This window comes from Pteropus vampyrus, unplaced genomic scaffold (genome assembly GCF_000151845.1).
Source record: "Pteropus vampyrus isolate Shadow unplaced genomic scaffold, Pvam_2.0 Scaffold4, whole genome shotgun sequence".
NCBI classification, from domain to species: Eukaryota; Metazoa; Chordata; class Mammalia; order Chiroptera; family Pteropodidae; genus Pteropus; species Pteropus vampyrus.
In genome coordinates this window covers 14,723,232-14,737,986 of record NW_011888785.1, presented here as the reverse complement: position 1 = coordinate 14,737,986, position 14,755 = coordinate 14,723,232, and the positions used below count along the sequence as shown (strand labels likewise).

Below are 14,755 nucleotides of genomic sequence, written 5' to 3'. Positions count from 1 at the left end.
GGTTTTTTTTTTATTTCTATCCCAGGCCTTCAGTCTAGTCCCTAGCAATAGTAAATGCACTATATATTTTCGTTGAATAAAAGAATGAGTTCATGGATAAATGGATGAAGGAAAGAATAAAATGTACCAGGGAAAAGGGAGAATAGAAGGAACAAAAATATTGGGGTTTAAGATGAGGAATAGGTTAAAGAATGGCAAAATATTATAGGTGCTCACTAAATATTGTTCAATTGAAAAAATAAAAACTAGAGAATCAATTAAATATAAATCAATAATTATTAGAAAATTTTTCTAATTACTTACAGAAAAATAATATCTTAATCTCTTAAAATATAATTTGCCTTGGTATAGAATTATTCTGAATGGGAATTAATTTAATATTATGAAAAATACTTTTACATTAAAAGTTATGTGGCATATAACTACATAAAACATACTAACAAAGCTTCAGAAGAAATCATAGACATAATGCAGTGCAGTGGAAAGTTTAGTTCATTCAATTAAGAATCAGGAAATTTGGGTTCTAGTTTTGGTTCTACAACTACGATTATAACATCGGGCAAGTCACATGATTTTTCTGGAGTTTAGATTTCTCACCTGAAAAAAATGAGGGAGGTTTCAAATCATGTTCTCTGAAGTCCTGGGAATTCTTTGGTACACATTTAAGTGGCTCTGCTTTTATGTTTTACAAACTGGGCTCCTACGCGAGATTTCATTTAAAGAAAGAGAATTCTGGCTGAAAACCCCTGAAAACACTGGCCATAAAGCTCTCTAGATTTTAGTGACCTAAGTATTTAGAATAAGTTACTTATTTTAGAATCTGTTTTGCATCTTAACCTCAGGGTGATTTTTAAAACATTGCTTAAGTGGTATGACACTGGCACCAAGCAACTGGAAAAGAAGGCAGTGAACCAGTACGAACTGGCTGGATATTGGCTCTGCCCTCATGAGGAGTTTGGTCTTTTAAAGAGAATGAGGACATGACTTGTGTTTTCATGGGAATCTAGAATAGCTTTCACTATTGCTCATGGTACAATCCAAGGATATCAGAACTTAGCTGCCTGTCTGGATAATATCCGTAATTGTACCACACACACATTGTGGTGGTGGAAATAACACAATCCTGCGAGTGATGAAATCATGTGAGGAAAACTGTAGAAGTAAGGGCAAATGCAAAGAGACCCTTTGGAAACTGAAAAGTGCTGGCTTTATATAAATGCGTGGTGGTATGATGTGAAATGCCTGCTTACCTCGCTGTTGTAGAAGCAGTAAATCACTGCAACAAAGAATCCCTAAAAAGAAGAGGAAGAATAGAGTTGAAGTTATTTTTGTGTGCATTATGTTGATTAACAATCAATATAAATAGACAACCTGGAGAGGAATAGTTTGCTACTGCAATTGCAAGTCAAGGCTCGATGAAAAACAATTATTACCACTTACATCCAGTGCTTTGCTATAAGAATATTCCATTAGAAATGTTTTTTATTTTTATTTATTTAATTTTTTTGTTGCGACTCTATCATTTAAGTAAAAGAACTCTAGTCAATCTGGTTGATACAGTGCTGGATTTAACATGGAGATTTATAGGAGAATATGCTGATTATAGTGATCATCTTGCATCCACTAGCTGAGCAAGTAGTAAAATAAATACACCATTGGCTTCCTTACCTGGAAATGAATCAGAGAGTGCATCAGGTAGTCATAGATTTTCCCAAGCACCTTGTTGGATGGTCTCCAGGGAAAGACGACAAACTGGATTCCCAGCAGGGGCACCAGGATCAGAGTGGCCCTCACTGCCTTCAGGTACATGTGCGAATCGACCTCCTGGGTTTCCCTCATTTTCTTCACGAGCACACGGACGATGTTGAGTAGAAAGAAGAAGTTGACCTGCAAAGATATGATGTTAATAATGAAAAAATCATCTAGGTCAGTACCACTTAAGGACACTCACTTTCCTTAATTCTTGTTTGTCCAGCGTGGGGAGCAGATGTCACCTCCATAGGATGTGAGAGACTGCATGAGAGGTTGTGCAATTTGCCCCAAAGTATCAGTGTAAACAAGATCCTTTTCAGACTTGAATTAATATTTCCTTATTTTTTTCTAAATGCGAAAATATTTTTCCATACATGTAAGTATATTAGGTTCAACTGTAAATAGGGTGTTTGTTTGTTAAGTTTTACTTTTACAAAGAAGAAAAGTTTTAAACCTTGCTTTCTTTTAGATCTTGCTTTCTTATCTTTTTGTTATGAAGATACATCCCACAGCCACAATGATTTAATTAAGTAAAATGAGGACTGAAAATTTTATCTGTAAAGTCTATGTAGTGAAGACAGCTAACCTAGCCTTCTTTTTTAAATAATATTTTTTTTTTTAAAGAAAATAACTATGCTGAGGTATAATGTATATTCAGTAACATGGAGATTTTAAGTTTACACTTGAGAAGTTTAGACAAATGTATGCACCTGGGTAACAACACCACCAAAAAGAAAAGAGCATTTCTATCACCCCAGAAAGTCACCTCCTGCCCCTTCGTACTCTATGGCTCCCTCACCCCACCTCTGGCAACCACCAATTTCTATTACCATAGAAATAGAGTTTGTAATTTTCTGTGTCTGGCTTCTTTGGTTTAACATACTACCTATGAGATTCGCCTATGTTGTGTACATGAGCATTTATTGGGCAAGCTGAGTAGTACTCTATGAATAATACACATTATTTGTTTATTCATTCTATTGATGAAAATGGAATGGTTTCCACAATTTGACTATTGTGAATAAGCTTGCTATGAATATTTGTATATGAGTCTTTGTGTGAAAGTGTGTTTTCATTTCTCTTGAATAAGTACCCAGGAGTAGAATTGCCTGTTCAAATGGTAAATGTATGTTTAGCTTTATGAGAAATTGCAAAACTATTTTCCCAAGAGGTGGCTTCACTTTATGTTCCTTCCAGCACTATATGAGAATTTCAGTTGCTCTTCGCCTTGCCAACATTTGGTATGGCCACTTTTTAATATTAGCCATTCTGGTGGGGCACAATTATTTTTACCTATGAAGATTAGTTTTGAACAAAGTTTTTAGAATTTAATTGATAATTTATTTAAAAATAATTAGAATGATTTTCCTAACTGAAAAAGAAATAAATGTTACTGCCCAAGAAAGGAAAAAGACTTTTAATAATAACTGAATTCTTATGGGGAGTTGTAAATATTCAAGGCCCGTCAGTGGGTCTTTGTGAAGACAGTTGGGCTAGTAAGTACTTCACTACTCTGAAAATTTGCATTAAAAGCCCAGGAAAATTAGAAGACAATCTGGATGATAACACAATTTAATCAGTTATAAGTTGATGCCTCTTTAATGCAGGAGCAGAACATGGTCTATGACTCAGACTGTTTTTACTTTCCTCACTCTTATTTGAACAGAATACCATGTTTGTGGTTAATGGGGAAAATGTCTAAATATTAAATTTGATGGTTCTGACGCTGGCCAACACATAGTAAATCATGGGTATAAATAAAGAGCTTGGCTATAGATTCAGACAGTCGTATTCTCCCCTAACCCAGCTTCTTACTAGCCATCTGATTGTGGGTTAGTTTACTTGAGTCTTTGGGTTTAGTTTTCCTAATAAGTAAAATGTCCTGATGATGTATCTACTTTTGAATGGCTGTTGTTAGAAACAACATAGCAATGTGAAGTGCCTGAAATATTTTAAATGTATGATCACTGGTAATTAGGATGATGGCTCATGTATCAAAGATGAAGTGGAAGATGGTTTTGTTTGGCAGAACCCAGAGAAAATAGTGCAGGGGGACTTTGTGATCTCTCACTTTCTGATCAGCAACACCTTTGTCATTATATCCCTCAGCATCTTGGTCTTTACCCTTAACTAGGAGAAGTTAGTTATAGAATTGTTAAAAAAAAAACAAACTATATCATTGTTGTGGGATATATAGAAATGAACTTATGTGCCCACCCCTAATATTATTAATTTTTTTTTCATTTGAAGACTCAAATCAAATTATTCTTCATATTATAGATTATCATTAAATTAGCTTCATTTGAAAGTTATAATACATATGCTATAATTGACCCATCCTCACAGAAATCCCCAGATATAACACAGTTAATCATGAATTTAAAAAGCAGTTCTCACCACTAATGCTGCCATGACAGGGCCGTGGATGATGTAAAGCAAATAGGTTTCCACACTCAGCCAGCAGCTGAATCAAAGGGGGGAAGAAGACATCAATACAAATACATTTTATTTACAAATATATTAACTAAAAACCATGATAATACTTACTTGTCGTTGAAGTACAGCGCCCTAGTAACAGCATGGATAGTGGTTGGCACCAATGGGAACCCTAAAAATGTGAAAAGGTACAAATTACACCTGATTTCTTGGGCATAAGCTGTGACTGCAGTTGCAGGGAAAATAGTAGTTCACTTTTAAAAAATAATGGCAAGTTAACTGTCTCTGTCAAGATATTTCCCTGATGCTTCTGCACAAATTATCTTTGATTAAACCAGGCAAAAACACTCTGTTAGAATACCACGTGCTTTCAGAGAGTTTGATTAAGAGCACCCAAATAATTAAAAGCTGTTTACAAATTATCCAGCATGACAAGTACATTGTTACCCTCACAATGACTATTATACAATTATGTCTATGTGATGGTGATGATGACTGTTGACTGAGACCAGAAAGCTTTTTATTGTAGGTGACATGGGCTCTCATATGGAGAGAAATTGGGTCACCACAGAGGGAAATGACCTGGGACAGCATATGGAAATGATCGTCTGATTGCTTTGAAAGACTTGTGTCTTTTAGGCTTTTTGTTTTTCTGTCTGTTTATCTCACATGTACCAATAGCTGGTGCACTCATTCCTTACCCTCTGTCAGTTCTGGTTGCAGAATCTTTATTAAGGCAGCTTAGTATCGACTTCCCTGACTAAACTAGAAGGGCTAGTGAAAAACAACTTGGAATTTATAAATAGAACAATGGAGATAGTTACTGGCAATGCATCCCGTCAGGTTACCCCTTTTTAAAATCAATTTTCATTCTATAAAGGTAATCTAGAGTAGAGTTGTAATTTTCGTAAGAAAAAAATTCTCATTTTTTCTCAGATGTACCCATTAACAACAGAATATTGTTTAATTTGGTTGAGATATTTGTAGAATGAGTTTGAAAATTATCATCAGATCAGAAGTGAATTAGACCTACACACTTTGATTTTCTGTGAATTATATGCAAAAAGAGAATTCCTGCAAATATTGAATTTTCACCCAAGAACAATTTCAGCTTCTAAACCCATGAAGCATATAATTCAATAAGACCATCGATTAAATGTTTGACCTAAAAGAATTTTGATTTTGACTATTTACACAAAACAATCGTGTTGTATTCAGTTCTAATATACCATTTACCTACTTGAGATTAGAAAGAGAAATTTATTCTCGGGATTTATTCTGAAATATATATTTTAAATTAGACAACAAGAGAGTCATCAGGAGATCTCACTTCCACCTCATTATTTTGTAAAAAGGGAAGAGTGTTTCTTACTTAATATAGAGAGTAGTATAAACCCCATATCTGCTAATTCCTAGAGCTCTTTGCCCTCCTCTACACATGATACCTCTTTTTATGCACTTTGCTTTTTTCCCCCTTCTTCGTCTTCTTCCTTCAGATCCCAAGAGCCATAACAACACTTCCCTCCTACTAAAGATGATGAGGGTAAGAGTAATTCTTTGTTCCTAGGAGTATTTTTTTTTAGGGGGACTAGATAAATTGTATTTGCTCATTGCAAAAGTCCATGGGGAAAAGGGGATTTCCCGCTTTGATTTATAAAAAGAGGAGAATCAGCAAGGCAAAGAAATAATCTGAAGAGGGTTGTGAAATAAATGATTTTTCTGAGAACTAAACCAGGATTTGAAGTTGCTTTAATTTGAGAGAAATAGACCAGTAAGAGTTCCCATGCAGACTTGTAAGGGAGTAACTACCGAAGGAAACGTTCTTTCATTTTCTGATGGAGAGAGGTTCACCACCAGATACTCTTTACCCAGAGACAGTATTTGTAATGCCTCTTAGAATCCTTTGAGATCCCTTCCAGGTCCTGGAGTGGGTAGTATTATTTACAACTGAAATGAACAGATGAGATGTGCATCACTTGCAAATGATGTTAGGTCTTAAGACATAGATTTTTTGGGCCAAGTTTTCTGCTGCTGCACTTTCAGACTTTTCAAGCATAGATTATGCCTTATTTCTTGGCATTGTAAAATTTAAGACCTATAATACTCTTTTGGTGTAAAAATAATTTCAAAAGAGCAATAACAATATTGTCTGTTAAATTCTTTAAACTTTTTGTGAAATTATTCTTCTTAAGAAGTTATTTTGGTTGTAATTTACTTGTTTTCTGCCCATCAAAAGATAATGCTTGCTTAAAGTTCTAAGAGAGGGTTATTGGTGTAAAACGTGTCATCATGGCTGTCTCTCAATCTTGTTCTCAAAGTTGAGATTTGGTACCGATTTTTGAATGTTCCAGAGTTTGGTGAAATTTTGGGGTGTGTGTTTGTGGGGAGAGGAGTGAAGAAAGGTGGATATAGCGCTGGCATGTTAAAAAATAATTACATTTTAGAATTATACTGGTTGACTATCTCTTTTTCCAAATGTCTATCGATGTAAGTGCAAATCCTTCTTATTCTTTTAAATTATCAATTCTGTGTTAGTTTACTGAGTGCATTGTTCTTTAGGATTCTATTTGAATCATTCTGATCAAGCTTTAAGTGTTATTGATTAAGAAAGGTTAAGGTATCCTATAAATATTTTATTTATCTTCATTACTTTCCTTTTGAAAAAGTTGAAGCTTGTTCCTTTTTTCCTCTGAATTGTTTATGCGTGTTAAGTGCATATCTTCATCAAGCTGTTTCTGATGATGCCGAAGAGTTTTATAATTAATTCACAATGTATCAATATGGAAAGAGCGGTATAAATTGTTCCTTCCGGGTGCCCTCATCTCTGCTGAATGTTACAAGCGAGAACAAATTTATAGCCTTTCTTCCATGAAAATTTTCTGAGTGTGGCAGATAGATGTTCTTGAGTAGTCAAAACTGGCACAAGAAGTAAGCCATACATTTTATTTCACAGGAAATAAGTAAAACAGGTGGGACACGAACGGTGTCTCTGTGTGTGTGCATGTGTGTGGTGGCATACCTGCCTGCGGTAAGATGGTGCTTTCAGGCCTTCGATTGGAAGGCATGTGACCAGCACCAGTTATTACTATTGTGTTAGGGTCAAAATTGCTATTGAGGGGATTAAATTGTACCCAATTGATTCCCGGCATGACTAGCTTTGGAAGTTTAGAAACGGTTGAGAGGGTATGTATGCATGTATGAGGCTGAGGAGGGCAGGGAAAGGAAAGATCAACCTTGTGTGAAAGGCTGGCACTAAGAGAAAAAACAATGAAAGGCCATTTTGACCTTTGTATTCTGACCTGTTCTGAGGACATGGAAGAACAGAACCTAACACCTGTAGTGGGACCAGCAGGAGAGTCACAAGCTTGATTTTCATTTTTACTGAAGGATAGTTAAGAAGACAGGATACTGGGGCTGCCCATGCTGCCCCTCAGAGGGGAGTGGCCCATAAGATGAGGTGTTTTGGGGTGTATTCTAGATGGCCATCTGGTTCACAAAGACCTCGCTCCCATTTTTTTTTTTCTGGATAGGTCACCTGCATTGGACATATTTGCACTATGTGACAATATTCCCCTCAATATCCTTAGCCACAGCTCATTGAACCATGGCTGGCCCCTTGACTTCAGCTGGACCAATCAGATTCTCTTGCCTTGCCATTCAGAATTGAGACTTAAAGACAAGCTTTTTGCCTCTCTGTGTAGCTGGAACAGAAAAATGTGAACTCAGGAAACATTTGGGTAGGTTGTATTTACCATTATGATTGGGGGAACAGAGACCTGTGATCTATGGTTTGTAGAGAAAGAGAAGGGTTAAAATAGATGCTCAGAGCAAAGCAGAGACAAAGGGTAGAGGGAAGGTTCTCCTAGTTGTCTGATCCCTTGGTACAGCCCATTTGTAAGCCTACCTATGTTTCAGCTCTTGATTTCCAAATGATAGTCCAGATTCTGATAATTTCTTTCTTTTTGCCTAAATTAGAACATCTTATTCTCTGTTTTGGCACCATCAGTTCAATGTTGAGCTATTCCAAATGTCTTCCAACTGATCCACTATTATAGGATTATCTCATTGGGTTTGGGTCATGTGATGGGTTAAAGTCTCTGTATTTCTGTTAGAGATTGAGTGTTATGGAAACAAATATTGCATAAGGCCAGCCTTGTGGTAGATTGAAGAAAAGACTTTGGGCTACTTATGTAGACATATCTATACAGTTAGCAACAATACCTGTTAGGCAGCAGTTTAAATACAAAGGTTCATGTTCTTAGAAAGGCTTTGGATTATCCTTCCTCCTCAGTAAATCTTTCCTCTTATCAATATTTTTCAGGGTTCCCCCAAATGATGCATTAATGGACAGGCTTAGTTAAAGGTAATCCACAGCCTCTGCTTTGGGACTCATAGTCGCCCTGTCAGTTAGCAAGGTCAGTGCTGGCTCTGTGGTGAGGATCCTTCTTTGATGTGGAATGTGGGATGTGTCTTTTTTGGTAAGGCAGCCTGCATTTTTGTCCCAGAATCTTTTCCCTCTCATACTACTTTGCTATCTGTTCTTCTTCCACCAGAGCGAACTAGACTGTTAGCAGCCCTGAGGGAAAGGGAGTAATTCTAGAGAGCCTTCACAGACCTCAGCACCCTACCTACCTCAGTCAGTCTGTACAGAAGCAGCCACAGCTTAAACAATCCAACCACAGGCTTTGCAAAACCATCACCACGTGCTATGATGTCAGATAGGCTCTACTTGGAGACCCATCAGGTTATGTCTATTGCTCAGTTGGACTCCACTTCCTGACCTTTCACTTGAGGAGTCCTGCTGATGTATTGACAGGAAGGAGTATTCACAAGGAAGGGAAGTGGGGCCAGGGTGGAGGACAAACAGAATCCAAAATGTAAAATTCTCTTTCGCTCTATAAATAGATGATAAAACTGAAGGGAGCCTAATCAGCTCTTCTCTCAATCAGGGCATATTTTTGACCATTCATTAGCTGGGTTACCTGAGGACACTCATAATCATACCCCTTCATCTCCGCACTGACCCCCACGTTCATGACAATGTGTATGAACTTGTTAAAGGGCTTCTACCACGCAGTCTTGGAGACTGAACTGTCTTCACCAGTGTCACATCATTCCTCAAGGACTTTGGCCTCTGATGGTTCTCTGAGACTAAGACTAGAAGGAGATTGTAAATATACAGACAGAAGTGAAGGTGGCTCAACACTCAGCTGAAGGAAATACATACCCCAGCCCAGGAGATAATACCACCGCATGTGTTGTTTCTCAGCGAACACAGCCACCACGATGAGTGTGTGAAGATAGATCCCTTCACAGAGCATCCAGAAGTAATTGCACGCCATCATGTACTGGTGAAAAAAATGCAAAATCTTGCAGCTCACCTGTCATAAAGAAATGGAAATAATCAGCAGAAGAAATGGGCAAGGATCTAACAGTGAACAGAAGGTAAATGTGAAAATGAGCCAAAGTATCTGCATTCAGTTTCCCCAAGCATCTGTCAACACATGCCACCCTCTGTATCCACAAATCAGAATGGTAGTGCATAGAACATCAGCACCACATATAAACAGCCATCTAGGGGGAATGGAAGCCTAGTCCCCAAAGTGTTCTTTTCCAGTTGCATTCTGGTGACTTACATAGACTAGATAGGTTCATTTTCCTGCAATATGTCTGATGCCCATAATTTTTGAGAGCATCCAAGGATTCGTCAGATGACTTTTATGGCCCCTTTTCTATGGTTAATGAGGCAAATAACCTAGAAATTGTTAATGCTACTCCTGAAGTTCATTGATTTGTTGGTGATAGCTTCTTAGCAGCAAAGAGTTGATAACCAAGTGAAAAATTTCTCACACGTGAGCCAGGAGCTATGCTGAACCCAATCAATGACTCCTGTTTTGGTTACTTACTGGCCTTCCAGTGCTGATAATTCTGACCATTCAAGAGCATGAGTTTTCTGTTCCAGTAGATTCACAGTGCAATAGAAAACATCCTGACTTGGAGTCACATGTACACTAAAACCTCATGAGGAGGAATTGTATAACTTTATGTCAAATGCCAGTGCAGTTGATAAACTAAAGGGCAAAAGGCTCTCATGTCAACTTGAAAACTGTCAACTTCTACATTCTTTAAAACTAGCAGAATGAAGGAGAAAAATTCTCGAGCCAGGAAGTCAGCATTACATAACTTTGTAGGGAAGGACTGAAGTCTTTCTCCAGAGGAATTTAAAGATATAATGTTTTCGATTCAATGTGAATCTGTCATGCAATCCTGAGCTGATTTCTAATAAAGCCTCAGAGAACATGAGCTTGAATCCGTGGAACTGTAGTCATGATTTGGTGTGTTTAGGGGAAAAAAAAATCATTGGAGAAAAAAGTCCCATCTGAGATAAGAACATTGGAAGATGACTGAGAAATTGGCAAAGCAAGCACTGTGGAAGTGTTCAGCAAACAAAACTACAGTAAATAGAAAAGCAGGGTACGCACGCGATGGAAAAGAAGAGCTGTTAGAAATGTGGCAGAGGAATAAAAATTAACAGCTTGCTGCGCTCAAGGGTCTTTATGTGTTACAATGAGCAAATTATATGACTCTTTACTGGGGAATCTCAAGCCATGACTGATTAAGTTTTATAATCTAACACCATAGGCCTTTTGATTATTTGTGATTTACAGACCTCTGAGTACACTCTGCATTCTGCTTTTACACTTAGTGCCTTTTAGATTGAAATAATACTTTATAAATGCTCCGAGTTTCCACATCTCCTATGCTGTGTAACACAGAAATGAAACTGGGTGTCACGGTTAGAAAAGGACAGTGCTTAAGGCCTAATGACAATGGTAAAAATATTATAAATAATATTTTCTAACATTTGAGAGTTGTTGTGTGTCAGACTCTGTTTTGTGGATTTTAGGTATATTGGTTTATACAACCGTCACAAACAACTCTGTGAGGAAGGTGTTATTGTTATCTTCACTTTACACATTAGGGAAGTGAGGCACAATGAGGTTAAGTAACTTGCTCAAGATTACAGAGTAACGTGGTAGGAAGTAGAAGAGCTAGGATTTGAGATCCTATAGTTCAGGAAGAACAATGCTGTAGTATTTGGAGCAATCCAGCGAAGAACAGCAAACATCAAACTGATTGTTGCTCCATAGCTTTCTAGGAATGAACTAACATACCCCAAAGAAGTGTATAAAACTCTTTATATCCCAACTGGAAGCTTTTGGGGAATAAAATAAGTCTATAAGAAGTTTTGCACTAAATGCATGATAGCCTTTTCAAAGCAGGGGAACTAGCTGTCAATGTTAAGATGAAGACTCACTACATAAACCATGTCATAAGACACCATTTATAAGCCACTGATTTCCTGTGTAGAGTATGAATCTGACTGACCAGATGAGAGAAGCTAGAAGTTGGGTTGATGCTTCTAGCCATTCTAGGAATAAATTCTTCAAAACCATATGGGAAAGAGGTTGATTATAAATAATAAAATTTAGGACTAAAGAAATTCTGTATACTTTTCTGCACCACAGAATCTTGGTTGAAATACCATTTATTGGTTTGGACATGTAAGTAAAGTAAAGTAGCATAAATGACCAGGGTAGGCTACTTCATTCCATGCCCACACCTTGGCATTATTCTCTCTCTGCATTGTCCCTCAAATCCATCATACCTTTTTATTCTCAATCTAATTTCTCTCATATGCTACCAAAATGGATAATTCCAGCTTAGTTTTATCTGTGTTGGTTTCTCATCTCAAGAACTCTACTGTCCCTGTCACCTCCCTCACATGCCATCCTGGGTGTCATCAGTCCCTAGTGTCTCTGTCCTGAACATCCATTTTGAGCTGCTCTTCCTGTGACTAGGATGAAGTTCCAACATAGTCTGGTGTCTCAACTATTCTGAATGAATGAAAATTAAAAGAAATTCACTTTGTTTTTCAGAACTTGTAATTCGTTTGCTTTACTTATAGAGGTTATATAAGATGTGACTCTATTGTTTTGGCTTTTGAGTTGCAAAGTACTCAAGTTCCCAGTAAAAACTTATCTCCCTGTATTGTCCCTTTCAGACCCAGAAAAAAGTTCAAAGAGACATTTCTTTCTAGATAATGACAAGTGTGCTGCCAGCTTCCTTTAGATGCAGCAAGAACAATACTTTTAATTCTGCCTTTTGACTCTCTACATGAAGAAATAAGCAGATAGAATAAGAAAATGAAATTTTAGATATTATGGAAATGAGCTGTTCAAATCACACAAATGACAATGGGCAATTTTCACATCACTCAATAAACTGAGGTTCTATTCAGCCATTATTTATGCCATAAGTTATTCTGAGTTTAACTTTTTTTAAAAAAAAGAATGTGAAGGGAAAAGATTCTCATGCTTGGTGTTACAGGAGAGAATCTGCTTGATCAAAAAACTTCCAAGGGAAGAAACTGACTACTTTGATGGAAAAGGGACCACGAATCTATAGGATTACTCACTAAAGATTAAGAACACTGTTTTCTTTTGCCGCCAACAAAATAAACTCTTACAGAAGTAGTGCAACACCATTTGGGATGATGCAGGCATCTTTTACAAGAAATAACTTTCTAAAATATATTCCCATGGGCACTGGGAATGAACATCTTTTTGCTTCTTAACTGCTGATTCAGTGACCTGAGAATTGGGTCAAAATGAAAAAAAATAACCCATAACTCGGCCTTTAATTTGCATAAGAGAGAATGTATCTTTAAAAATTATATATTCCACTTTTTAACAAAAGTAGACACATGTCTGAGTCACAGGGATTTCAACTGGCAATGGACGTGCTTTTCTTTAATTGGTGACTGTAGTTATATTTTTCATGCTAGCTGCAGTTTCATTCAATATTTACAGATTGGCAATGTCCAAAAACTTTCCTATTTAAAAAATTCTTGTGCTTTTTTTGGTCTCTTCTTGGGTTTTTCTCTGTTGTCTCTACTCTTCTTGGCTATGAAGAACTTCAGACTAATGTTTTCTGGAATGTCAATTTTTCAAGAAAAATGCAATATTTCAAATAATTCATTTAAAGTATAAATTTTAAATATGTAACTTTGCATGTGACTTGGTAATATATTGATGACACTATTCTCATTGTTTAGATACTAGTTTATCTGTCTCTTTAGAGGTAGAAAACTTTACTCCTAGGAAAGATGGAGTTTTCCTAGTTAAATCTTTCTTAGTTCTTGTTTATCCCCTGCACGTTTACGTATATTTCAACAAGGAAATTTTCTTCTTTCTTGATGCCTGAATTTATAATTTCAACTGCAATTCACTTTGACAATCTTTTGAATGGGAAAAGATAGCTATGAAATTTGGCTTCTATAAACACAGTTATGGCAGAATATGCATTTTCAAGGTGAGATACAACACAAATTTCAAGACCTCTGTCTCTCTTGGAAATATTAAATAAGCAGCTTTAAAGATGAATAACATATATGTCTACTTGAGGGTTCTTTCCTGCCTATTCTTGATCTGATTTGGTTTGCTTAGTCTTGTGCTGTTTGTATATGGATGGTTAGATAAGAGATTTAACAAAGACTTACTTGAAAACAATGACTATAGTCAAATAGAGAAAGTACTAAAAACAAATGAGCTAATTTTTTCCTGATGGGTCAAGCATATGTTTCACAATTTACAAACAAGAATTAATTTTTGTCATTGTAGCAATTTGTTTTTAGCCTTTACTATTTACATGTATTTGATGAGAGGAATATGTTTCCCAATTTTGTCTTGTGGTGGAAACAGACATTTGAAATGTGAAAGAGGGTAATGTGTCCACACATGACATTTCCCATTTCCCATTACCATCGTAAATGGCTGTTATTGGTGGCTTGTTCTCATTTTGTCTACCCTCAGGAAAAACGAGGCTTCTCATTTAGGCATACAGAATTTTCGCTCCTTTGTTTTCCATTAAACACATATACACACACACGCACACACACACTCTCTGAATGTTATAAGTAGATATTTTCACAAAATATGAATTTAGTTCATTCTGAAGACTAATGTTTAAGTTTTGGCAGTCAAAAAACACTTGACTGACTGGATTAAATTCCAGCTTTCAAGTATTTTATAGTTTTTTTCTAGGAAGTTTGCTCCTGCGTAGCTAAAAATAACAAGTCTGTTATAGTAACAATATATTGATTTGAGAGAACTAAATGCTAGTCATGTCATAAAGATAAGCTTCTTTCCTGTTTTTCAAACTTAGGTCACTTTGAGAATGCCTAATGTGTGTGAGAGAGCCACCCTCACCCCTCTATACCCAGAAGAAGACTTCCGGTACATTTCTCTGGCTCCCTTACTCTTGCACTTACATTCTCCCAGAAAACTGGCTGAACAGTGGCTGAGCCAGGTCCCGAGACACCTGCTTACAGGGCATATTAAAGGTTTCTAAGCAATAGGGAAGCTGCAAGGCTGAGCTGGGCTGGCTTGTTGGTGGCTAGGGGGCAGCCTGTATGCAGTGATTGGGGGAGCACATAGACATTTCTGCTCCTAAACTACCCTATGAAAGTGAAAACATTCCGCGATGATAACCCATGAGACCATGA

At 36.8% G+C, this 14,755-nt stretch overlaps 1 protein-coding gene across 1 annotated transcript in view; it reads right to left on the bottom strand.

Moving 5' to 3' along the window:
- CALCR (calcitonin receptor) overlaps window positions 1–14,755 on the bottom strand; it is a 51,602-nt gene that overhangs the window by 8,551 nt on the left and 28,296 nt on the right. Inside the window, exons 7-11 of the mRNA XM_011363602.1 lie at window positions 9,416–9,569; window positions 4,300–4,360; window positions 4,150–4,216; window positions 1,669–1,887; window positions 1,251–1,292 (exon numbers count right to left, since the gene is read on the bottom strand). Coding sequence (XP_011361904.1) covers window positions 1,251–1,292; window positions 1,669–1,887; window positions 4,150–4,216; window positions 4,300–4,360; window positions 9,416–9,569 — 543 coding nt within the window. The remainder of the gene's footprint in view (window positions 1–1,250; window positions 1,293–1,668; window positions 1,888–4,149; window positions 4,217–4,299; window positions 4,361–9,415; window positions 9,570–14,755) is intronic.